Source organism: Perognathus longimembris, chromosome 1 (assembly GCF_023159225.1).
Source record: "Perognathus longimembris pacificus isolate PPM17 chromosome 1, ASM2315922v1, whole genome shotgun sequence".
In the NCBI taxonomy this organism is placed as follows: domain Eukaryota; kingdom Metazoa; phylum Chordata; class Mammalia; order Rodentia; family Heteromyidae; genus Perognathus; species Perognathus longimembris.
The window spans coordinates 69,460,052-69,487,019 of record NC_063161.1 but is presented as its reverse complement, the minus strand read 5'-3'; the positions used below and the strand labels follow the sequence as shown (position 1 = coordinate 69,487,019).

General features: G+C 48.2%; 1 protein-coding gene across 1 annotated transcript; it reads left to right on the top strand.

Moving 5' to 3' along the window:
• Nucleotides 1-3,080: 3,080 nt before the first annotated feature.
• On the top strand, nucleotides 3,081-26,968 carry LOC125350276 (importin subunit alpha-8-like). The gene is given in 12 exon segments (XM_048344712.1): nucleotides 3,081-3,146; nucleotides 6,789-6,914; nucleotides 9,891-9,973; nucleotides 10,584-10,608; nucleotides 10,610-10,853; nucleotides 13,151-13,233; nucleotides 14,244-14,368; nucleotides 14,370-14,505; nucleotides 16,123-16,356; nucleotides 17,918-18,100; nucleotides 22,185-22,331; nucleotides 26,870-26,968. Coding segments are annotated over 12 exon segments (1,551 nt in total).

Genomic DNA, 26,968 nt, shown 5'->3' with positions numbered 1-26,968 from the left:
CCCCCAGCAAGCTGTCAATAGGATCACAGTCTATGCTGGCCCCAGCCCAAAGCAAAACTATCTGGAAACAAACCTAAAGTGCAAAGGGTTGGAGGATTGGCATCAGGGGTTGAGCGCCTGCCTAGCAAGCTTTAACACTGGAATTTAAGCAACTTCAGAAACGTGAAAACAAGAAAAGAAATCAGAAGGGTCCGCCTGACTTCTGGCAGAGTGGATGAGGATGGGTGGTTGCTTAGCTCCTGGTGTACACAGGGCAGTGGCCTCCTGAGCCGCTGGCCGTGGCTTGTGTGCTCAGTGGGCTGCCCTGAGTACTGTGCACTGGAGTCTGCCTGAGAGACCTGGTCACAGGGAGGAGGGCCCGCCTGGCCTTGAACCTGGCTCTGGAGCCCACCCCGCAGGCGGCACCCATGCTGGTGAATCCTCTCAGGAACCAAAAAGCCAGATGGAGGCTCAGCCTCTGTGGGAGACGCTGCTGGGCCTGGGCTGCTGCTCTCCCATTGTCCCCAGCTTGTGGACACAGGGGTCCAAGTAAGTGGGACCCCTTGGCTCGCCTTCCTGCTGAGTAGGGGTTGCCTCAATGTGTGGCTTTCAGCTGCAAACCAGCCCTCCTTGGAGGATGCACAGCTGACCATAGGAGCCCAGGGAGGCAGGAAGGGGAGGACCCTTGTGCTGCCCACCACACATGCCCCTAGTGAGCACTCCCGCGTGTATGTGCATGTGCGTGTATGTGCATGTGCGTGTGTGTGTGTGTGTGCGTGCATGGCATGGTTGTGGGCACAGAGGCCCCTGCCCACTCACCTGCTTAAGCACCTGGCCTTGAGTTGGAGACTTGAACTTTAACGCTGCCTGGCTTTTTTGCTGGTTAATTGGAGATGGACTCAGGCTTTTCTGCCTCCTCTAGCTTTGCACCATGATTCTCTAGCAGCTTTCATCCTCCTTAATACCCCGGTTTATAAGCTCAAGCCACCCTGTCAGCTTTGCGGCCTTGGCCTAGAAGTGTGTGTATGTGTACATGAGTATGTATGCATATGTATGAGTGCAAGCTGGTCCTGGGGCTTGAAATCAGTGCTGAGCACTGTCCCTGAGATTTTTTACTCTAACACCTGAGCCATGGCTACACTCAGTTTTGTTTCCCCCCCCCCCCCCCCACACACACACTGATTTCCAACTGTAGTCCTCAGACTTCAGCCTCCGGAGCAGCCAAGGTTCATGGCAGGACCCCCATCACCCCCGCTGGGTGCTAGATCTTAAAGGTGGGCTTGGGGCTGGCATGGGATGGTGGAAGCTGACGCTCAAGGGTTTTCTGACACTACAGATGCGTCCAGACTTAAGATCGGCTTTACAATTACTGGGTTTTTTAAAATTAAAACAATACAGGCTGGAAACATGGCCTAGGGGCAAGAGTGCTTGCCTCCTATACATGAAGCTCTGGGTTCTATTCCCTGGCACCACATATATAGAAAACGGCCAGAAGTGGCGCGTGGCTCAAGTGGCAGAGTGCTAGCCTTGATCAAAAAGAAGCCAGTGACAGTGCTCAGGCCTGAGTCCAAGGCCCAGGACTGGCAAGAACAAACAAAACAATACGTTATGTATTGGGTAGGAAATTCGTTCTCCTCTTTCCTGCCTTTCCCTCAACCCTCCCACCTCTCTCTTCCTTCCCCTTTCTGAATACCTCCTTCTCTCTCTTTCTTCCTCCTCCCATCCCCCTCACCTTCTCTCTCTTTCTCCCTGCCTCCTTCCTTTCCTCCCTCCCTGTACTTGGGTTAGAATGGAGCTAGTGCTCTGAGGCAAGCACACCACCACTGAGCTACATCCCCAGTCCTAAGTTTGTATCTTTCCACTAAAGGCACTGGATTTGACACTGTTGTGACATGCTGTCCACTATGGATCAAAAGGGGAAGCAGCCCATTAGACTAGAGTTACATAAGGTATTTAGCTCATTTATAATGTAATCTATGTAGCACAGAGTTTTGATCAAGTATAGGCTACTAGTTATGTCTCCCAAGCTGTCGAGGGTAAGCAAGGCTACATTAGCATGTATAAGTGTATTAAATGTTTTTGTTTTTCTGATACGGAGTTTGAACTCAGGGCTTTGGCTTGGTTGGTGTTCTAGAGCTTGAGGCATACCTCCAGCCCAGTTTTTTGTTGGCTTAGTTGGAGATGGAATCCTGTGGACTTTTCTGCCCAGGCCAGCCTCCAACTGACATCCAGATCTCTACCTTCTAAGTAGCTTGGATTATAAGCAAGAGCAACCCGTGCCTGGATTTAAATGTATTTTTCATTTCCATTATCAGCTCATGGTTTTTTATGGTTATGAACCCATCTTAAAGAGAATCATTTTTACATGTTACCTCAAATGTAAAAGAAAATAAAGACTGGGCTTGTGGGGCACATCTATAATCACAATCACCCTGCAATTCAGAGGTAGGATTGAGAGTTTGAAGTCAGCCTGCAAAGGGAGCAAGATTCTGTCTCAAAAACAAAATGTTAAAAAGGCGCTGATGTATGATCAAGCAGGTGAGCACTTGGCTCATGAGCTGGACTCCCTACTTTCAATCTCCAGCACACACACCAAAAATAACAGTGGAGGAAGGGGGCCTGGGTGCCAGTGACTCACACCTGTAATCCTAGCTACTCAAGAGGCTGAGATCTAAGGACTGTAGTTCAAAGCCATTCAGGGCAGGAAAATCTGTGAGGCTCTTTTCTTCCTATTTAACCAGCAAAAAAGCCAGAAACAGAGCTGTGGTTCAAGTGGTAGAGCATTAGCCTTGAGCTAAGAAGCTCAGGGACAGCACACAGCCTCAGGACTGGCCCACGGGCACTCACATGCCCACACATACACACACACAGGGGCATTTATGTTTTCTGTCCAGCTTGTGTTGGCCACCGATGGTCAGGTTCCAGCCTGGTTTCCTTTTAAAGGACGTCTTTACTCCTGCCTCTTAGGAGCGGCCCCTCCACATTCTTGCCACCGTGCTGCCATCGATTCCCCGAGAAGCTTTGACCTAGGAACCCAGGCCCTGGGCGCTGAGTATCTTTGTGATTGTCCACCAACACGCGTTTCCCTTCCTCCCGTCAGCATGCCTGCCTTGGATGCTCCTGCAGAGAGGATGAGAAAATTCAAATACCGAGGCAAAGATGCATCCGTGAGTATGAGGGCCAGGCAGCGGAAAAGGGTGTGATGGCAAGGCGTCAAGATGGGATGCCAACTAGGTATGGTGGGCATGCCTGCAATCCCACCCCTGGGAAGGCTGAGGGAGGCTGACCTCCAATTCCAAGCCAGCCCAGGGGCATAGTAGGACCTTGTCTCAAAACCAAACAAAGATTGTGGGGGCAGAGGACAAGCTCAGTCGCATGTACCAGGTCTCCAGCTCCATACTGAGAACTGAAAAAAAAAAAAAAAAGTGTCGGCTCAAATCAGGATTTCTATGTGGTCTTGAAACCACATTTTTAAAAATGTAATTATTACTCTTGTTTTGTGTGTGTGCCTGTGCTGGTACTGGTACTATCCTTTATCTAGGATGACATGTGTTTGGGGCACTAGAGCTGGCCCGAAAACACATTTTTTTTTGTTGTTTTGTTTTTGTTGCCAGTTTGGGGCTTGAACTCAGGGCCTGAGCACTGTCCCTGGCTTCTTTTTGCTCAAGGCTAGCACTCGGCGACTTGAGCCACAGCGCCACTTCAGCCTTTTTCTATATTTGTGGTGCTGAGGACTGGAACCCAGGGCTTCATGTATACGAGATGAGCACTTTACCACTAGGCCATATTCCCATTCCCCAAAATCACATTTTTTATCGATAAAATGGAACTAAAGCCAGATACAGTGTTAAATGCCTATAATTCCAGCTACTCAAGGCACAGAGGCAGGAGGATCCTAGGCCAGGTAGGGCAAAAGTCTGAGACCTTATCTACAAAAAAAGGGGCTGAAGACATGGCACAAGGGGTGGAACACCTGCCTAGCCAGTATGAGGTCCCGAGTTCAAACCCAAAACTGTCAAAACAATAATAATGGATACTGATAAATACTGATAAATTCTAAATGGGCCTTGGCCAGCTGCATAGACACTGAGCTGCAGTTCTTTCTTCTGCTTTTTTTTTGGGGGGGGGGGCCAGTCCTGGGGACTTGGCTCAGGGCCTGGCCGCTGTCCCTGACTTTTGCTCAATGTTAGCACTCTACAGCTTGAGCCACGTTCCTAGCCCTGCAACTGTTTCTATCTGGGAGGTTGACAGAGGCTGCAAATGGTGCCGACAAGCATACCTTGCAGAAGTCAGACTCAAATCAGAGAAGTCTAGACTGTTTGGTCTTATGGTTGAGACAAGCAGGGGAAGGGACAGATGTATTTTGCGCGCACAGGTGCCTGCTGTGTGTCTTTTCCTCCCATTCAACCACTCTGTCTGAAAGGCTGCTGCCTCTTTTATGTCCTCTGTGTGTGTGTGTGTGTGTGTGTGTGTGTGTGTGTGTGTGTGTGTTACTCATGTCACATAAGATTGGCAACATCTGGGATTTGAAAGGTAGCTGAGATCAGGGGAAGAACCTGCTTCCCCCAGCACCAGTGACTCTTAGAGCAGTGCTCTCCAGTACGCATGGTGCCTGGCTTCTGAAACCACTGCATGATAAAGAAAAGTAGTTAGAAGCCAGGCGTGGTAGCTCATGCATATAAGCCCACCACTTTGTGACTAAAGCAGGAGAATTTTGAGTTTAAGGCCACCCCTGTCTACGTAGTGAGACCTTGTCTGAAAAGAAGGAAAGTAGTTAGCACAAAGCCAGAACAAAGGCTAGCAGCCCAGCAGCTGGGGGCCACACCGACAAGATCTCCTTTCAACCAGGAGATGTGATTTGGCCGCCGTGCCACAGGCACCATAGCCCTCAGAGGTGTTCCTGCCTTGCTGGGTGGCACTGCCCTGGCCCCACATTCAAACAGGAATCACATCACTTGCCTCAGGATCTATAGTCCTGATGCATATGAACTTCTTGTATGGCTAGTGAGCCAGTCAATCTTTGTCTTTCTCTGCTGGTGTTGAACTCAAGGCCACAGGGCCTGACTCCGCCTTGGTTGTTTTCAAGATCTGTTCTGATTTGACCCCCAGGCCAGCCTGGGATGTGATCCTCGAGTTTGTGCTTCCCGGTGTCACTGGGGTGATGGCTATGAGCCATGGCACCCAGCCACTGTGCTTTCCCCATAGCGGGGATTGCAGGCTTGTGCCCCCACACCCAGCCCTCTTTGAGAAGAGTGTTTGCAACTCCTCTGCTCTGCCTAGCCCTGATCCTCAGTTCCTCCACACTTCATCTACCAAGTAACTGGGATTACAGGTGTGAGCCACCAAGCTGGGCTATCACATCCTCTGTGGTGGTCCCCTAAGACTTTAATGCCTTGTGATCATTGAAGCTCTCCTAGTTTTTGTAACCTCATTCTGTCATGTGTGCACAAGACAAAGCAGTCCTACAGCCCATTTCTCCCAGTGCACCCTTGTTGATAAGCAATGCATGATTGTAATTACTATTTCAAAGTTTAGTCAAAACTCATCAGGAACATGGATATATTTTCTTTGAGATTCTCAATACTGTCAAGTCTGTGAGCTGTCCAGACATAAAAGAAAGTTTTTCAAAAAAAATTAAGGTCAGGCACTGGTGTCTCATGCATCTACGATCCTAGCTACTCAGGAGGCTGAGATCTGAGGATCGGGGCTTAATGTCAGCCTGGGCAGAAATGTTGGTGAGACTATTATGTCCACTAATGTCCTAGGGGAAAATCATTTCTGGAAGTGGCACTGTGGCTCAAGTGGTAGAGTGCTAGCCTTGAGCCCAAAAACGTCAGTGAACAGTACAGAGTCTCTGAGTTGAAGCCCCAGAACCAGTACGTGCACACACACACACACACACACACACACACACACACAAACACACAAACACAAAATGTAGGGCCAAGCTTTGATGGTTCACTCATCCCAGGTTCTTGGGAGGCAGAGATGGGATCATGGTTCAAGGTTATCTACGGCAGAAGTGAGACCCTATCTACAGGACAAATAAAAGCAAATGGACTGGGGGTGTGGCTCAGTGGCAGAGCACCTGCCTAATAAGCCTAGCTCTTGAGTTCAAGTCCCAGGACTACGAAAGTCTAAATCTCCCAAAGATATCAAGGTCTGGATCACGGCCTGGAAACTCTGGTCAGGGCATCTAGATCTGGATGGTCCCTAGAAGTCCCCCCTCTCAACTGTCTATGTGGGAAGGCCTGGGCCCATTCAGGAGGCAGCATGATCTCCAGGAGTAAATGGGCATTAGGTGTGAATCCTGGCCTGTCAACGCCCACACAACCTTCCTTTACTTGGGACCAAAATGAAATCATTTATTGTTTAGGGGAGTCAGGTCTTAGATCAGGTGAACGCTCAGAAATATTTCCTGTCTGTGTTCTTAGCACTTCCAGATCATCGCATCTATAAAAACTAAACCAAGCCAGGCACTGGTGGCTCACGCCTATAATCCTAGCTACTCAGGAGGCTGAGATATGAGAATCACCGCCAGCCTGGCAGAAAAGTGTCCTTGAGACCCTTATCTCCAATTCATCACTCAAAATCTGGAAGTGGTGCTGTGTCTCAAAGTCGGAGAGGGCTAGCCTTGAGCTGAAGAGCTCGCAGACAGCACCCAGGCCCTGAGCTGAAGCCCCATAAGTGACTAAAAGCAACAACAAAATGCAGCCAGATGCTTTGAGACGTGGGGAAGTGCAGCCGTTGACATCCTGGGTGGACTTGCTGAATTGTTTCTCCTCCCCCCACCCCCTTTCCCTCGACAGATGCTGCGGCAGCAGAGGGTGGTGGCCAGCTTGGAGCTCTGCAAGGCCAAAAAGGACGAGCAGACCTTAAAGAGAAGGAACATCCCTCTCCTGTCCTGTGATCCGGCTTTGGAAACTCCAGGCAAAGTGGTGTGTGGGCATGGAGCCTAGAGAGCAGTGTGCATAGAGTCCCTTCTCCACATAGCACTCTAAAGTGACCAAGTCTGAGAGTCAGCTTGTGACTTCTCATTTCTTTTCCTTCTTAAAAGGGGAGTAAAATAGCCAGGGGCTGGTGGCTCACAGCTGTAATCCTAGCTACTCAGGAGGCTGAGATCTAAGAATTGTCACTTGAGGCTGGAATAGTTCTGAGGCAGGGAACTCCACTACAATCTGTCTCCAAAATAACCAGCAAAAAAGCAGGGCTTGGAGGTGTGACTCAGGTGGTAGAGTTCCAACCATGAGCCAACAAGCTGAGCAAGCAGTATGAGCAAGTTTAACTCCAATGCCACCTGAAGGGGGTGGTAGGAAGTAGTGCTGAGGGATCAAGCTTAGAGCTAACATGTCTTTGCTAGAAGGCTAAGACTCTTTGAAGCTTAGAGCTAACATGTCTTAGCTAGAAGGCTAAGACTCAGAGTCTGGGATCTGTGTTCTATTGGGGGTAGAGAAATTGCTCCCTTTGTTTGGCTACTACTACTACTACTACTACTACTAGGGATGGAACTTAGCCTTGAGTGTGAGGAAAGAGATCACCGTTGAGCTATACTGCCTGTTCTTTTCCTTTGTAGGTTTTCAGATAAGGGCTTGCACTTGGTACTTTTGCACAGGCTGCCCTTGGACCATGATTCTCCTATCTCTACCTCCTGAGCATCTGGGCTTGCAGGCATGAACCACCATATCCAACCCTTGTGGTTTTGTTTTGTTTTGTTTTTCTCTTTGAGACCATTTTTTGCAGCCCAGGCTGGCCTCCAACTTGTGATCCTGCGGTCTCAGCCTACCGAGTGCTTGGGATTAGAGCTATCTAACACCATACCTGGCTAGAAATGATGACTTCTAATTGAAATTCTTCTTTTTCTCCCTAAACATGGAAACAGAGGAAAATGGGCACTTATGTAGTTCTAGGACCTACAGGGAAAATCACTGGATGCTGACATTCTCTGCATTGTTGTGGAGATCCCGGCCATGTGTCCTGTTAAATTAGCAAGCTTTTGTGTTCCACTCACAAAGGAATGAAGCAGAACGAGGAGGAAACATGGTTTTTTCCTCCACACGAACAGTTTCTTTTTCTTAAGAAATTAAGCTATAATTCAAAATTGAGATACAATTGACTGCTTACAGGGCACACTATGTGTTCTCGACCTCAACGTTGTTCAACTAGATCATGCTCATCACCTGCAGCTGGACCGCCATTGCTGCCAAGTACTGCCTCCCAAGCTCCCGGCCAGCACCCAGCCACTTTCTGCCTGTGTAGAAACCTGTGTTGAACACTTTATGCAGATGAGAATGTATGCCGTGTCACCTTTTAAAATTTGTTTTTTTGTGTGAGTTCTAGTATTAGGTCTCTTGTTTTCCTTTCCTTCTTTCCTTCCTTCCTTCCTTTCTTCCTTCCTTCCTTCCTTTCCTTCTTTCCTTCTTTCTTTCTTCCTTCCTTCCTTCCTCCCTGTCTTTCTTTCCTTCCTTCCTTCCTTCCTTCCTGTCTTTCTCTTTCCTTCCTTCCTGTCTTTCTTTCCTTCCTTCCTGTCTTTCTTTCCTTCCTTCCTTCCTTCCTTCCTTCCTTCCTTCCTTCCTTCCTTCCTTCCTGTCTTTCTTTCCTTCTTTCCCTTCCTCCCTCTCTCTCTCCCTCCCTCCCTCCCTCCCTCCCTCCCTCCCTCTCTCTCTCTCTCTCTCTCTCTCTCTCTCTTTCTTTCTTTCTTTCTTTCTTTCTTTCTTTCTTTCTTTCTTTCTTTCTTTCTTTCTTTCTTTCTTTCCTTGTCAATCATGGGGCTTGAACTCAGGGCCTGGGTGCTGTCCCTGAGCTTTTTGCTCAAGGCTAGCATTCTATCACTTTGAACCACAGCTCCACTTGCAGGTTTATTGTGGTTGGTTGGAGAAAGAGTTTCCTAGACTTTTTCCTTCCCAGGCTGGCTTTGAACCACGATCCTCAGATCTAAGTTTCCAGAGTAGCTAGGATTGTAGGAGTGAGCCACCAGTGCCGAGCTAGTTTTCTATTTCTTTTGGTGGCTGAACATTTCTAGGATTTTGATTTAGGTTCATTTTTGTGTATCTTTGTTCATAGTTCCCTTATTATTTTTTTTAGTTCTATAAGCTCAACAGTTATTTCTGTACTTTTCATTCCTGAATTTAGTAACTTGGATCTTCTCTCTCTTTTTCTCTTAGTAAGTGGACCTGAAAGTGTTGTTGTTGTTGTGTTGATCATTTTTAAGATAATTAGAAAAGATTTTTTGTTTCATTGTTTTCTATTTTCCCATTCTGATTCGATTTAGTCATCTATCTACCTTCCTCCCTTCCTTCCTTCCTCCCTTCCTCCCTTCCTCCCATCTATCCTTCTTTCCTTTCTCCCTCCTTCCCTCCCTCCCTCCCTCCCTCCTCCCATCTCTCCATCCCTCCTCTCCATTTCTCCATCCCTCCCTCTCTGAAGACTGAGCCTAGGACTTTGCACATGCTCTATCCTTTGAGTCATATCTTATCCCTTCCTTTTGTCCTTGAGATAGTCTCAACTACTTTTGTTGGTCTCAAACTCTCAATCCTTCTGCCTCCACTCCTCAAGTACTCTAGATTAAAGGTATGAGCCACCACACCTGGCCCTAGTCTTGGTTTCCTTCTTCTGCTTAGGTTTGTGTTCTCTTGCTTTCATAGAGGATAGAAATTTTGGAGGTCCTCACTTTCCTTTTCTATTTCTTTTTCCTGCTGTATATACAGGCATGTTCTTATTGCACAGGGTAAGAAAATAAGGTCCTGGGGAATCTATGTGTGGAATTCTCCTCGACCTACAACCTGTACCATGGACCAGCATGCACAGTGGGCCTGCAGCTCATGCTGGCCTGTGTATTCACCTGGACACCCTGCTCCATGATGTTTATGCTTCCTTTTGGTGGGGCCTCTCACCTGGATGTGTGCTTCTTGCAGGCCAGCTTCACTTTGGAGGAGATCATCGCAGGTCTGAATGGATCAGATCCAGACCTCTGTTTTCTGGCCACCCAGGCAGCCAGGTAGGGCCAAGCCCTTGGCTGTTCTTTGCAGGCTTATAACCAGAAAGGTGTCCCAGTGTGTGGCATCTTGGGATTGGTCAAACACCCACCCACAAAATTCAGGGGAATGCTCCTGCATTCAAAAGCAGGTGGCTAGGCTACCTTGTCCTTGAGGCAGCTCAATAGACGCTGGTGTTGACAGAGATGAATGACTTCATTTACATTGGCCTCTGCAGGAATGTAGCTCATAGATAATTCCTGAAGGCAAAATGCTGCTGTGTTTCAGGGCTGCAGAGCAAGTGCTGCAGGCTGAACAGCAGATTTTGAAGAAAGTCTGGGGCGTGGCTCTGGTTGTGGGCGGGGCTTGGAGGTGGGGCGGAGCTGCAGGAGCAGGGCCTGGGTATGGAACTTGCTGGGGTGAGTCCCTGGGGTGTGTGTGTGTGTGTGTGTGTGTGTGTGTGTGTGTGTGTGTGTGTGTGTGTGTGTACACGCGCTCATGTATGTGAGTGCGTGTACATATATATATATATAATATCACAGGGCTCTCAGGTAGGTAGAGCAGATGTTCCCTTAGGGTGTACCTAGGAAGGAGGCCTTCGTCCTCTTCCCACTTGCCCCTGTCACTGCCCAGGAAGATGCTCTCCCGGGAGAAGAACCCCCCCACTGCATGTGATCGTGGATGCAGGGATCATTCCCAGGCTGGTGGAATTCCTGAAGCCCTCGCTGCACCCCCACCTGCAGCTCGAGGCTGCCTGGGCTCTGACCAACGTGGCCTCGGGGACCTCGGCACAGACCCGGGCCGTGGTGGAAGGCGGCGCGGTCCAGCCCCTGGTGCAGCTCCTGTCCTCACCCCACAAGACCGTGTCGGAGCAGGCCACCTGGGCCCTGGCCAACATAGCGGGTGAGACGCCATCCTTGGCGGGGGCTTGCTTGGAGGGTGGGGTGCCCCTGATATCCGGGGCCCCTCCAAGTGCCAGGGAAGAGACAGTTCTTTTGAGCCATAGTCAAGTTCAGAGACGATAAATGGAAGCTGGAAGTAGATGATGGGTGAAAGTAGACACCTGTGGGTGATGGATGATGGGTGAAAGTAGACACCTGTGCCAAAGGTGGAAAAGTTGGACTGGCCGCAGGAAGGAAACACCAGGCTGCCTTCGGCAGGTAGAGACTGGGGGAGCTTGGCGCTACCTTACATAGCTCAGAACCCGCAAAGTTATTAAGGGAACATACTGGAAAATGTATTCCTAGACTGACTATCCTCTGTACACATACTGACATATTGAACTGGAACCCCTTGGTACACATCTACAAACTTATTGTCTTAGCTTAGAGAGTCTGCTCTGAAAATGAAGCCTTGGGGTGGGGGGCGGGGGTCACTCGAGAGTGCTTACCTAGCATCTATGAGATCCTAGATTCAATCCGTAGTACTACCAAAAAAATTTTTTTTTTTAAATTTAAAACTAGGCCAGCCCTGGTGTCTCACACCTGTAATTCCAACTACTTAGGAAGTAGAGATAGGAATGCAGTTCAAGGCCAACCCAGCCCCAAACAGGAATCAAAACTTTAGCTGACAAACCCAACCTGGTGGGGTGTCCCTGTAACTCTGGCTGCTTGGGAGATGGAGGGACGGGGATCTCTAAGATCAACCTTGGGCAAAGACATGAGACAAGAAAAAGAACTGAGAACCTCACTCAAATGTAGAGCATTTGTTAGCAAGTTTCAAGTCCAAACTTCAGGTATCCCTCCCCCAATAAAACCATAAAAGCAATCTTAAAATCGCCATATGGATTTGGGGCTTGATGCTATACTCCCTGTATGGCCTGTGAAAGCACAAGGTAGGAAATTAACACGGGAAGAGTTGGAAGTCCTATGTTTTCTGACTGAAATCAAATGCTCTCTAGGGGGACAAAAACTCAACTGGGCCCCTCAAGATTGTGGGGGGGTGGGGAATGTGTGTGCCCATGTATGCTGATACTGGAACTTGAACGCAGAGCTTCTTGCTCTTGCCTGGGCTTTTTTTTTTTCCTCCCTGCTCATAGATGGCACTGTATCACATGAGCCAAACCTCTAGTTTTCATGGTTTGGTTTCTTTGTTTTGTTGGTTTATTGGAGCCAAAGAGACTATGAAATATGCCTTCCCAGGCTGGCTTTGAACTACAGTCCTCAAATCTTGTCTTCCTGAGTAGCTAGAATTATACACCTGAGTCACTCTTACTCAGCTTTCTGTGAAGGTTTTTGGCAACTTAAGATGAGCCAGATCTTAACCATTTCAAGTATAGAAAAAAATAGAAGCCAGCATCATGAGCCAGCACAAACACTATCAAGCAGGACATAAAATAATGACTTTAACAATGCTCGCAGAGGTGATACATGCATTACAGATGCTGTATCTTGTCTTGCTACATGCAGTAAGAAGCAGGCAAGAGTGAGTGGTATAATGTGACATGTCTTGCTTTAATGGCTAAAGAGAGAAGTTGAAGAGCCAACCCCAGTGGCTCATTCCTGTAATTCTAGCTAAACAGAAGATGAAGATAGGAGAATCATGGAAAAAATTAACCAGACCCTCTCAATAAGGGTGTGTGGTAGCAGAAACTGTCCACCATAGCTTCTCAAGAGATCTTATTCTGAAGGGCAAAATCTATTTTTTTTCTTTTTTGCCAGTCCTGGGCCTTGAACTCAGGGCCTGAGCACTGTCCCTGGCTTCTTTTTGCTCAAGGCTAGCACTCTGCCACTTGGGTCACAGCGCCACTTCTGGCCATTTTCTGTATATGTGGTGCTGGGGAATTGAACCCAGGGCTTCTTGTATATGAGGCAAGCACTCTTGCCACTAGGCCATATCCCCAGCTGAAGGGCAAAATCTGGAGCCTACCTGAATCACCCTACCTGGCTACCCTGTGTGTCAAGCCCTGTGGACCCCCAGATTTTCTTCTGAATTGCATTTGGAAGGTATTGTTGTAGCCAAAGCTTCTGCCACCACCTCTGCCGCCAGCTGCCACATAGCACCTGCCCATAGCCCAGGGAATGTCCATCCAACAGACCCCTAGGAGAGCCAGCACCTGGTTCTTGGCTTGCCTGGCTACTTGACAAACCCAAAGAATGGGTTGTAGTCTCTGATCCTTTGTATAAACTTTTGAAGTTAGATACCTATTGCAAGATTCACTTTGTTCTCTCTTTGGATGTCACGTTTTGATCTATTTGTAGGCGACGGCCCAGAATTCAGGGACCTCGTTATCTCCAGCAATGCGATTCCTCACCTGCTGGATCTTATGACATCAGACATATCAGTGAGTGTTTTTAAGCCACCACACCCAGGAAGATGACCCTATTCAGGCAAGAGGCTGGGAAAGGACTTCCATGTGACAGCTGGACTGGGGGCTGGCAACTAGATGTTGATAGGATCTTTTGGGTAAAGACTGAGTTAGACTGGTCTTTAGCAGCCAGTAGCATGAATCTTTCTCTGAGAGATCTAACAGAGGTCTATTAGTTAGTTTTTTTATATTTCTACAATGCCATGATTTGAACTCTGAGCCTCATACTCACCAGGAAAGCACACTAACACTTGACTACCATTCGGGCAGCCCAGACAGATAGCTCCAGTTTTGATCATGGTCAGTAGGGTCTAGGTTTGAGGCTCAGGGTCCAAGTTAAGTAAAGTGGTTTAGAAATTGTCTTCTAGCCAGGTATGGTAGCTCCTGTCTATCATCCCTGCTACCAAAGGTGGGGATGGAGGGGGTTTATACATAAAGGCCTGCATTGAGCCAAAGTATGAGACCCAGTCTGGGAACAAAAACCACCCAAAAAACTAAAAGCAAAAAGACTGGGGTGGGGCTCAGTTAACAGTGTTTGACTTAGCAAGTAAGGCTCTAAGCTCAATTCCTAGTACTGTAAAAGGAAAAGGAAGCAGAGAAAGAAGAGAAGAAGGGAAGAGAAGAAATGGAATGCAAGTCAGGAGGGAAACATGGGTGGAAGGAAGGAAGGAAGAAAACAGAGGCAGAGTAGGAAGGAAGATTCTGGAAGAGGTCACAAATTTGGTTGGGACGCTATTGCTAAAACTAGACTGGCAGAACGAGTGTGTAATTCCTACTTGGAGATTTTGTTGAAGATGAAATTAGGTCATGAGGGCAGTAGTAAGGGAAAGGACATGTTGAAGGGCTGTCCTCTGTGAGACACCCTCTGTATTTGAATCCTGTTTGGTGACAAAAGCATTGGCTGGTCCTCGTTCCTCACATGGATCTGAGATGGGTGGGAAGGGAATGCCGCCATTTGTTCTGTTTCCTGTTGGGCCTCGTTACAGATCAGCTTTCTGCGCAACCTCACGTGGACCTTGTCGAACCTTTGCCGTAACAAGAACCCATACCCCAGCAAGGTGGCTGTGATGCAGATGCTGCCCTGCCTCACCCAGCTCCTGTGCCACCAGGACTAAGATCCTGTCTGACACCTGCTGGGCCTTGTCCTACCTCACCGATGGCCACAACGAGCGCATCCAACAGGTGGTCAACATGGGGGTTCTGCCCCGGCTGGTGGAACTCATGACCTGCTCAGAGCTCAGTGTCTTGGTAAATGTCTCCCCACATTCTCACCCCATGCACCCAAGTTCTTCTCAGCCAGCTCAAATCCTGTACCTGGAACTCAGCTTCCTGCGGGCATTGTCCTGATCCTTGCTACTCTCTAACCGGACAGGCTGGAATCCCTTTTGACTTGCATCCTAGTGGACATTCTAGAGCCTGCTCTTCCTTAATCTGATAACTAGGGAAAAAAATGAAAAAAAGTGATAAACAGCTTAGAATCCTGCCATTCAGGAAAAGGCCTTTGCCTCCTTTCCTTCTCATTGTGTAATTTGGATTTCTTATGTAAATATAAGGGGAGATTTCCTCTTCTTTCTCCAGTTGCTTCTCAGATTACCTAGATGCAGTTCAAGCATTGGAGACACATTGAATACGTTCCTACCCCTCTGAGTTGTGGGTGCTGGCTTAGTGCTTCCCCTGGGACTGTGTATGGTCACGTAGTGGCCATCTCCTCTGAGTTGGTGTCCTGTTGCCCAGGTGGCTTTGGCAACAGTGCCAGGAGCAAGGAGGGTCAAGGGAAGAAGAATAGATTTTCTTTGTAGACAGTGGTGAGGGCCTCGTGCTTGCTAAAAGCCTACCACATGAGCCACACTCCCAGTTCTGTTGCTTGTTTGTTGCTCATGTAGGGTCTCCAGCTTTCACCTGGGCCGGCCTCAGTCCTCAGTGTTTCTACCTCTACCTCTTGAGTAGCTGGGATTAGAGACATCCCCCATCCTGCCAGTGTGGTATTGAGATAGTGTTCCACTAACTTTTCCCTCTGCTGGACCAGGAACTGAGATCCTCTTATCTCTGCTTCCAGTGCAACTGGAAACACAGGCATGTGCCACAACGCCAAGCTTTACAGCTTTATAGAAGTGCTGGGGCTCAGTTGAAGCTGCCCTGACAAGGCTCTGATCGACCTGCAGAGCTGCTTCTCTGTAGAGTAGCAGGTATACAATTCTGATAGGTTAGGAAAACTCTGGAAGAGTTATCAGACTCCATTGTCCCTGGGGCAGAGAACTCAGATCAATCCACAGTCAGTCTTCAGGGGCATTTGTTGAGTCCCATCATGAGCCATCTGCAGACCTTCAGGGTCACTGCGAGGCAGTTTGTGAGCACACTGGCCAACGCCCCTGTGTTGTCCCACGTCCCACTTAGAAATACAGCACTGTCACTGGCTTAGCATTTGCCCCAGCTGAAAAGGTCATGTAAGTGGCAGCATTTCCTTTTGACTTATTTCAGGTACTTGCTGGGCAAGCCCTCTATCACTTACACCACTCCCCTAGTCCTTTTTGCTTTAGTTTAATTTTTCTGGCAGGACCTCATGCTTTTGCCCAGGGTAGGCTGGACCACCAGCCTCCTGTGAATGCCTTCCCCAGAGCTGGGGTGACAGGGGCTCACAAGTTAGCTGCATTCCTTGCTATTGCTGTCCTTGCCCCCTAGCCAATTAATGTAGAAAGCCAGCAAGCTCCTGAAAGTAGATGACAAACAGCTGCCATAACTTGATGCATGACAAGGGTCATGAGTATGGTTATGGTTCCAAAGCTGGCCCCGGGGGTCCAGCCATCGTGTTTGGGAGGGCAGGGGGCTGACGTGATGATAGCCTTGCCTCTTGCCTTGCTCCTCCAGACCCCCTCCCTCCGCACCATGGGGAATGTCGTCAGTGGAACGGACGATCAGACACAGATGGCCATAGACGCAGGCTTGCTGAAGGTGCTGCCCCAGCTCTTGAAGCACCCCTCGTCCTTCATCCAGAAGGAGGCCATGTGGGCCCTGAGCAACATAGCCGCTGGGCCCCAGCAACACATCCAGCAGCTGATTGCATGTGGCATCCTGCCTGCTTTGGTGAGGATGCTGAGAAATGTAAGTGTCACCCATAGCATGTCAGCCCGTGAACCCTCCCTGAGGCCCCATTCCTCCCTGCTGTTGCAGGTGAGAAAGGGAAGCCTGGGGCATTGGATGCCTAGTTCCAGCCACTCTGAAGAGGCAACAGACATAGCAAGTATTGGTCAGTGGATAGGGGACCCCTTGGCCCCAGAGAATGTGAACCTGCCCCAAAAGTAAGAGTGTAGTGCATGCTGGTGTAGTTCAAATGGTAGAGTGTCTGGCCTGTAAGCCTGAGGCCCTATGTTAAACCTCAATTTCAGGAAAGAGAGGCAGAAGATTTTAATATAAAAGTAAAATACAAACATTTCCTTCTTTTTTTCTTGCTCTTCCCTGAAGAGAAATTCCTACCATCTGAGTTTCCTTTTGCCACCTTTTAATGAATGCCTAGTGATTAAACTATCTGCATGCAATTGGGCTATGGTGGGAGGACATGGGGCGGGAAATCAAGGCAGTTTTGCAGCTCAATGGCCTCTTTACATCTCTCACATTCTTATCTTGCCTCCTATTTGTTGAGTATGTACAGGATTTTTCTTGAGGTACTGAGGTTTGAACTCAGGGCCTTATGCTCATTAGGTAGGAGTTCTAACACTGAGTCACAACTGACCTCGCTATGGCTAGCCTGGAACTTAGGATCCTTCTACCTTCACCTCCTGATAGCTGGGATTATAGGTGTGCACCATCATGCAGAGCTTCAGAACTTGTATATTTGGTTTTATTTCACAAGGAGGGTAACTTTCCCTAGTCATAAAATGAGACTAGCCCTCTTCCCAAGAACGGCAGGGTCCATGAAGAATTATGCACATATCTCAGGGGCCAAACATTCATTGAGCAATCTTTCAAGAGTCTGCTTGTTCCCTCTGGCCTGACTCGGGCCCCTGGTTGGCATCTATGTGCCCTGCCATGGAACTTGTACAACTTTTATTAAGCAAGAAAGATGGGAACTGTGGCTTATAGCCACTGCCCTTGGAAACTGAGTGTAATTCCTGGTTTATATTCCTGGCTGGAGTGATGGTTTGTTTTCTCTGTATATAGAGATAGGAAGAAGCTTCCCCATCCTCCCTACTCCTTCCTCCTTTCCTGACTGAGGGCTTCATGGCTTCATATAGATACCATCTCCTGATCAAGAACTGGAGGCAGGGACAGGTGCAAAGAACGGTATGATCACAGCTTGAGGCCAGCTTGGTTAGGAAGTGAGTGAGAACCCATCTCAGCAAGCAAGCCATGTGTGGTGGTACACACCTGTGGTTCCAGACACAAGGATAGATAGGAAGATTGTGGTCCCAGACAAAAACTCCAGACCCTATGTGAAAAATAACTAAAGCAAAAAAGGCTGGGAGTGTGGCTCAAGTGGTAGAGCACATGCCTAGCAAGCCACAGGGCTCTTGATTTTAATTCCCTGTCCTGGAGAAAAAAAAGGTCGGGCAGCCAGGGCCTTCTGCAGAAATGGCCTGTATAGACTTGAGTGAAGGCAGTTGGCCTGGAAGGCGAACCTTCAGGTTTTCAGGATCCTGAGAGTGTAAGCATTGTGTTCCTGCAGGGAGAATTCCGAGTCCAGAAGGAGGCTGTGTGGACGGTGGCTAACTTCGCCACAGGGGCCTCGGTGGACCAGCTGTTCCAGCTTGTCAACTCAGATGTCCTGGGGCCGCTGGTGAATCTACTCAAGGCCCCAGATGTGAAGCTCATCAGCATCATCCTGGATGTCATTGCCTGTATCCTCCAGGTGGGTGCGAACCCACGGCTCTGCTTCTGCATCCTAGTTCACTTTTGTGTTTCCACATAAATTTACTATTATGAAGGTGCTGTACAAAGGGGTTACTGTTCCATAGGTTGGAAAATGAGTACATTTCTTTGTTTGGACAATGGCACCCCTTCCTTTGTTTTCCTCCAGTTTACCTTCCCTACCCACAAATTTTATATGTACTTAACATTTGTTGGGGAGGGGGCCGCGAATGTGGTAGAGTGCTTGCCTAGCATGCATGAAGCCCTGGGTTCAATTCCTCAGGACTACATAAAGGGAAAAAGCTGGAAATGATGCTATGATTTAAGTGGTAGAGTGCGAGCCTTAAGCAAAACAAGCTCAGGAACAATGTCCAGGCTCTGAATTCACACCTCAGAACTGGCAAACAAAAAATAATGTTCTGGGTGGAGGTTGGTACTGGGAATGGACCCGGAAACCTTGTACTTTCTAGGCAAGAAGAGCTTAACACAGATGCTCATGATGACTGCATCATTTCTTTATCCTCCAACAGTGCTTTTATTTTGTGTTGTTTTTATTTTTATGTGTGCATCACTTGGCATGTACATGTTTGTGTATGTGTATATGTGTGTATATGCCTAGGCCTACACCCTGTTCCTAAGCTTTGCTGCTCAAGGCTGGCGCTCTACCAGTTCAGCCACAGCACCATTTCCAGCTTTTTCTTTGTGGTGGTTAACTGGAAATAAGTCTCACAGACTTTCCTGTGTGGTCTGGCTTCAAACCATGGTCCTCAGATGTCAGCCTCTTGAGTAGCTAGGATTAGAGCTTCACCCTCACTGGCCCACCTATCCACACACTCTGCAAACAGCACAGAAACAGACATCTCACAAAATGACCTCTGCCTTCATTTCCTCACATCAGGGTCTGTGTGCCAGGATTTTTTCTGGGTGCTCAGAAAATGGGATGTTTAGTCCTGTTATTTGTTGTTTGTTTATTTTGTCCCAGGGCTGGAGCTTGAGTTCAGGGTCTGGGCACTATCCCTGAGCTTTTGTGTTCAAGGCTGGCAGTCTACTTCTTGAGCCACAGCTGCACGTCTGGCTTTTTGGTGGTCAATTGGAGATACAAATCTCATGACTTTCCTGAGTGTCTGGGCCTAGAATTCAGATCCTCAGATCTCAGCTTCCTGAGTAGCTAGGATTACAGGCGTGAGCCACCAGTGGCCAGGGCCTTGTTACTGACTGAGATGCAATGGCACAGGCTGGTCTCCTGCCTCAGCCTCCTGAATGATGGGGTTATTCTTCTGCATGACCGCACCCTGCTCTATGTCTTTGTGCTAGTGGAGCCTGTGTGTTGGGGGGAAGGGAGTGGTGGGGAAAGTAAACCAGATTAAAGGGCAGTGACTAAGGGTGCAGGTGGGGAGTAGGCAGAGCCTTCACCTGGTGACAGGATAGGAATGGCTTGGGAGCAGAGATGTGGGGTGAACCAGGAGTGGTGAGTGTGTTGGCGGAGAGAATGTGGTCGGAGCTGAGGCCTGGCAGTGCTGGGTGATGAGGCCCGTGGGGGCAGCAGGCAGGAGGCAGTGACGAGTTCTTTGTAAGGCAGAGAAACCCACTGAAAGTTTGAAGTGTGGCCAGCAGATTAGAACAGCAGTGCTCCAGGGAGTAGCAATCGGTTACAGACCTCAATACTGAGGACTGTGGGGAACTTGTGCTCCATTCACCAGTGCACCTGGGAGGGGAGGGACTGCAAAGCACTGACTCACAATTCTAGAAAAGTCTTGTTTCTCACATATACCAAAGTTAAACCCAATAGTTATATACTACTTGAGTTACTTCTATATTATGGCACCACAAATTCCCCATTGGTTGTATGCAGCCTCCTAAGCCCACCCTCCTCTTCCAGTCTGTCTGCAGAAAGTGTCTCCCACTAGGTTTGCCTGGGTTGGCCTCAGATCACAGTCCTCCTCCCTCTGCCTCCAGGGTAGCTGCATACTACCATAGCCAGCCTCCATAGTGTCTGAACACAAATAGGTTTCTGGAGTTAGGAGTCAGGGCCGGCTTAGCCAGAATGTTCTGCCTCAGGGTTAGTGATGCATAAGGCTTAGTTCAGGTGTCATCTTGGCAGATGGGGAGGGGGCAGACACTGTGACTCACACCTGTGATTGGAATCCCAGCTACTCAGGAAGTGGAGATCTGGAGGATGGTGATTTGAGACCAGACTGGGCATAATTACAGAAACCTCACCTTAGCTGAATAGTATTGGTGCCTATCATCCTAATTAATGGGGGGGGGGGGGCGGTTATAGGTGTGAAGACCACATTCTTTTTTTTTTTTTTTTTTTTTTGCCAGTCCTAGGGCTTGGACTCAGGGCCTGAGCACTGTCCCTGGCTTCTTTTTGCTCAAGGCTAGCACTCTGCCACTTGTGCCACTGTGCCACTTCTAGCCATTTTCTGTATATGTGGTGCTGGGGAATCGAACCCAGGGCCTCATGTATATGAGCCAGGCACTCTTGCCACTAGGCCATATCCCCAGCCCAACATTCTAAAGGTTTACAGAAAATGCAAATATGTATCTCCCTCCTTCCCTTCCTTTCTTTGTCTGTCCTTCTTTCCCTCCCTCTCTCCCCCCTCCCTTCTTCTCTCCTTCCCTCCCTCTCACCCGTCTTCCCTCTTTCCTTCCTTCCCTCTTTTCTTCCCTCCTTTCCCTCCTTTTTCCCTCCCATCTTATTTCCTTCCCTCCCTCTCGCCTTCCTTCTCTCCTTGCGCCAAGGACTTCATCCTTTGTCAAGCTGTCGCTGCTGTGATGCAGGACCTCATTTCTCTGGTCAGGCTCCAGGCACACAGGACCGAGCGCTCATGTTTCCATAACCTTACTTGACATTCTATATTTAAAAAACCTACAAGGTTGGGAATATGGTCTAGTGGCAAGAGTGCTTGCCTCATATACATGAAGCCCTGGGTTTGATTCCTCAGCACCACATGAATAGAAAAGGCCAGAAGTGGTGCTGTGGCTCAAGTGGCAGAGTGCTAGGCTTGAGCAAAGAGATGCCAGGGACAGTGCTCAGGCTCTGAGTCTAAGCCCCAGGACTGGCAATAAATAAATAAATAAATGAATAAATGAATGAATGTTTTATTTTTTATTTTATTTTTACATTCATTCATTCAATCTACAAGTTGGGCCCCAGTGCACTGCTCACGGCCCGTAAGCCTAGCTATTCAGGAGGCTGAGGATTACAGTTTGAAGCCCAAGCAGGAAACTGCAAGCCTCTTTATCTCTACTGAACTATCAAAAAAGCCGGAAATGGAGGTGTGACTCAGGGGGTAGAATGCTAGCCTTGAGCAAAAGAAGCTGGGAGACAGCACCCACGTCCTGAATACAAGTCCCAGAACGGGCACCAAAAATACAATAAAAACTTTCTTGGCTGGAGTATAGCGCTTCCCTTTTAAGTCCTGGGTTTGATCTCCAATACCAAAGAAGAGATAGTCAAAAACTTCCAAAACTTCTCAGTAATTAGAAGACCATTTCTACAAACTAGTCATAAAAATATATTTAGTTAAACAAAAAGACATCATCCTAAAACCAAGTGTGGTGGTTTACATAATCCCAGCAACTTGGGAGGCAGAGATCAAACCCCATCTGAGAAAGGAAGTGAAGAGCTGGGAGCATGGCTCAGGGTGGACAGCACAGCCGAGCAGGCAGGAGATTTTCCATTCATACATGACAGAAAAGAATACAGTGTGTATGTGTGTGTGTGTGTGTGTGTGATAAACATGTACTCCTGCAGTACTGTATTTTGTGCATAAGTGAATAGGCAAAGAATCACGCGCATCTCTGTGCTATGTACATGTTTGTTTTACACGGACATGCATGGATCTACATGCATGATAACTGCTGTGTTCCTGCCTAGGACATCCTATATTCTCCATATCACAGGTATGTGAGGGGGAGGTGGCAGTGCCATTTCTGGCCCCCCTGGAGGACACACTGGAGTACTTGTGGCCAAGCAGGGGTCTCAGTTCTTGTTCCTGAGATGAGGAGTCAGGGCAGAGGGTCCCCCGGGGTGCCTAGGTTCTCATGTGCTGCCACCTCCCCCCTTTCCCCTTCCCCAGGCCTTAGAGAAGACATCTCAGCAGGAGCACCTGAGGTTCCTGATGGAAGAGCTGGGTGGCATGGACGTCATCGAGGCGCTGCTGGTGCACGACAACCATCAAGTGAGCCACAGTGCACTGAGCATCATGGAGAAGCACTTGGGCGAGGTGAGTGAGCCCTGCAGCCAAGCCCTGGCGCCCTCTCCACCCTGCTGGGAGGGCAAGGGGGATAGTGTGCAGCTTGACCTGTGTGCTCCTGTGGGTGCCAGGCCTGGGGCTTGATCTCCGGGCCTAGGCACTGTCCCCAAGCATTCGCGCTCAAGGCTGGCACTCTACCACAGGAGTCACAGCTCCACTTTCTGGCATTTCTTTGGATGTTAACTGGAGGTAAGAGTCTCACAGGCTTTCCTGCCTGGAGTGCCTTCGAACCTCCATCCTCAAGATCTCAGTCTCCTGAGTGGCTAGGATGGTGGGTGTGAAGCGACTGTTGCTCAGATGTGCAGCTTGTCTTGTTTCTGCAAATTTGTGCTTTGCAGCCTTTTGGAGAGCATGGGGTGGGACAGGGAGTACTGGCCTGGCAAGCTTGAGTCCCTGAGTTCAAAACCTCTTCTCCCATGTGTGCCTGTGGACTTGTCTGTTGGTGGGACTCAGTATGTGGAATTTACCATCCCGTCCCTTTGTGACTGGCATATGTCTATTCAGGTTCACCGGAGTTAAAGTGTGTGACAGAATTTCATTTTTTAACCAGATGCCAGTAGTTAACGCCTATAAAATCCTAGCTACTTAGGAGGCTGAGATCTGAAGAAAGTGGTTCAAAGCCAGCTCAGGCAGGAAAGTCTGTGGGACTCTTACCTCCAATTAACCACCAGAAAACCAGAAGTGGTGCCATGGCTCCAGTGGTAGAGGACTAGCCCTGAGATGAAGAGCTCAAGGACAGCACCGAGGCCCAGAGTTCAAGCCCCATGACAAAAACAAAAGAACAATAACAAAAAAAACCCCAAACACCTGTAGAATTCCATTTTTTATTGAATTTTATTTTATTTTATTTATTTATTTATTTATTTTTTGGCCAGTCCTGGGCCTTGGACTCAGGGCCTGAGCACTGTCCCTGGCTTCTTCCTGCTCAAGGCTAGCACTCTGTCACTTGAGCCACAGCGCCGCTTCTGGCCGTTTTTTCTGTATATGTGGTGCTGGGGAATCGAACCTAGGGCCTCGTGTATCCGAGGCAGGCACTCTTGCCACTAGGCTATATCCCCAGCCCAATTTTATTTTTTATTGTTGTTAGCAATACCAGGATTTGAACTCAAGGTCTCACATTTGATAGTCAGGTGCTCCACTGATGAAGCATATCTCCAGCCCCCTTTGCTTTAATTTTGGATAGGGTCTGATGCGATTTGCATAGAGCCGGGCTCTATGTAGCCTCCTTATATACACCTGCTAAGTAGAAGAGATGACAGATGTGAGCTGTAGCTTTTCTGTCGAGATGGGGGTGTGCTCACTTTTTGCCTAAGCTGTTGACCATGATTATCCTGATCTCCAATTCCTAAGTAGCTGGGCTTGTAGTCATGTACTACTATGCCCAGCCCTTCATGCTTTTTAAAAACAGTATAATATTCAATCTCATATATATATATATATATATATATATATATATATATATATATATATATATATATACCACATTATGTTTAGAAATCATCCATCAGTGGATTCAGGCTGCTTCCTCCATTTGAGTATTATGAATAACAAATAATCTGTTAGAACTCCAGCTTCCAATTCACAAGTAGAATTGGTGGGCCACAGGGTATTCTGTATTTTTGTTTTCTTTTTCTATTTTTCATTTTGTTTCCTGGTTACTGGGGTTTGAACTCAGGGCCTCACACTTGTTCAGCTTGCTTATTCATGGCTGGGATTCTACCACTTGAACCACACCTCCAGCCTGGCCTTTTGCAGGTAGGCCTTCTCTGGTTATTTTAGAGATGGAGTCTCACAGGCTGTCCTTGAACCAGGATCCTTTAGTTCCACCTCCTGAATAGGGAGGATTACAAGTGTGAGCCACTGGTGCCGGGCTGGTACCACTGTGTTTTAGCTTCTGAAGAACTTCCACACAGTTCTTCCAATGTGTCTTTTCACTGCCACCAATAGGGTTGAAGTCTTCCAGTGTCTCCATCCTGACCAGCAGTGGCTTTGTTCTATTGTTTGGATAGTCGTTGTCCTCATGAATGTAAAGCACAATGCTTTGTGCTTTGGACTTAGGCACTCCTTATTTGTCCATTGATTTTTTTTTTTTTTTTTTTTTTTTGCCAGTCCTGGGCCTTGGACTCAGGGCCTGAGCACTGTCCCTGGCTTCTTCCCGCTCAAGGCTAGCACTCTGCCACTTGAGCCACAGCGCCGCTTCTGGCCGTTTTCTGTATATGTGGTGCTGGGGAATCGAACCTAGGGCCTCGTGTATCCGAGGCAGGCACTCTTGCCGCTAGGCTACATCCCCAGCCCCCCCATTGATTTTTTTTTCTATAACCAAATACCTGAGGCTGGTACTTGTAAAGAAAAGAGGTTTAGTTGGGCAGGTGCTCTACCACTTGAGCCACATCCCAGCTCTTTATGCGTTCGTCATTTTTTCAGATAGGTTCTTGGGATTTTTCTAGGTGCAGCCTTGCAGCAGCATCTTCCTCATCATGCCTCACAGACATTAGATACTTTGCCTGGCTTATTGGTTGAAATGAAATCTTGTTAACTTTCTGCCCAGGCTGTCATCGAACTGCGATGCTCTTGATCTCTGTATTCCAAGCAACTGGGATTACAGCTGAGAGCTACTGTGCCCAACATTTGAATATTGTTAATGCCACCAAACTCTTCTACTTTCAAATGGTGAGGATGATGGATCTTTGTGCCGAATGTTTCACCAGTGATCCAGCTGCATTTAAAGTTCACCCTGAGCCATTCCAGCTCTCTCCTCAGAGGGGGCTCCAGGCCACTGAGAGCAAATGATGTGGACCAGGCTGGGCCCCTGGGCGGTAATGGTGTCTGTCTTCTCTGAAGGAAGAAGCAGCCATCATTTTCTCTATCCTCTGCCTAGACTGAGGGTGGAGGTCCTCAATGTGAACTCAGTCTTTGACGAGAGACTGAAACCCAGATAGTCTAGGCTAACTTCTTGGAGAGGCAGGACTCCAATATCTATCAGTGTCACAGATGGAAAACTTTTAAGACTTAATAAAATGTTCAGTACTTTCACCTGTTAGTATGGTTTGGAATCTTGAAAATCCCCTGAAGGGCTAGACACTTGGTGGGCAGCCTGTGGTGCTGAAGTAAGGGCCTGGCTACTTCCTGTTCTCTGTTCCCTGGCTGCAATCCATGCATATTTTTAATTTTATTAGGATTATATTCTTTTTCCACTTAAAAAAAAACTATTGTCAAAGTGGTGTAGCTAGGGGTTAAAGTTTCATACATAAGGCAGTGAGTACATTTCCTATCAAACTCGTTACCTCCTCCCTCATTTATCTCCCATCTTTCCTTCTCCTTGATTCTCTCTCCCCACTCTTTTTTTCCCTGTTAACTAGGTATTGAACTCAGGGCATCACTCTCTAGGTTTGTACCCTACTATTTGAACCATGCTCCCAGTCCCTTTGCTTTTCGCATTCTTTTCAGAGAGGATCTTGCACGGTTGTTGCCCAGGACAACCTCCAACTTTGATCCTCCTATCTCTGCCTCCCGAGTAGCTGGAATTAGAGGCATTTGCAACCATGTCAGGCTGCTTTTTAACATTTAAAAAGCAACATTTCTCCCATTTATAGACTGAAGTTGAGAGGAAGCCAAAGGTTAATTACGTTTACAAAAATACATCTATGACATTTGTTCTCAGCACTGGGCTTTTTGAACTCAGAGCCTCGTGCTTTCTAGGCAGACATTCTTTCATACTGGCCACACCTCTAGCCCTTTTCCGTGCTATTTATTTTTGAGATAGGATCTCACTTTTTGCCCAGGCAAATGCAGGCCCCATGTTACCCCATCACAGTGGAGATGGTGGGTATGCACCCCTGTCCCTAGTTTTTTTTTTTTTTTTTTTTTTTTTTTTTGCCAGTCCTGGGCCTTGGACTCAGGGCCTGAGCACCGTCCCTGGCTTCTTCCTGCTCAAGGCTAGCACTCTGCCACTTGAGCCACAGCGCCGCTTCTGGCCGTTTTCTGTATATGTGGTGCTGGGGAATCGAACCTAGGGCCTCGTGTATCCGAGGCAGGCACTCTTGCCACTAGGCCATATCCCCAGCCCCTGTCCCTAGTTTTTGATTGAGATGGAGGAGGAGGGGTCTCCCTCACTTCTGCTTGAGCTTGCCTCAAACTGTGGTCCTTCCCATCTCAGCCTCCCTAGTAGCTAGGGTTACAGGCATGAGATACCATTATACATGTGAGAGACAACTTTTGAAAGTTAAAACAGTTGTAAACTCTTGAAGTTAAGTCCCTCTGCCCACGTGGTCTAACTTTGACTCCACTCAAGTTTAGCCTCTTGCCTCTCACTCAACTATTCTTCATTCCAGTGGTGATGCAAAGGGACTTGTGTACTTGGAAGTTACTGGTCACTGGCTGGTCTAGCAGGGTTTTTAAAAAGCAGCAATTTGTTCTGAGGACCTGGCCTGGGTGCACACTGAAGCTGTTAGTCACTTTCTGGCTGGATGCCTGTGGGCCTGCACTCAGCCTTTTGGGGTGACTGGCAGGGTAGCAAGGACAGGAAGGCCAGAGTGAGCAGCAACCGGCTGGCCTTCAGTGGACAAACCCACCTGGAATCACAGACCTTGCCCGTGGCTGCACCTTAG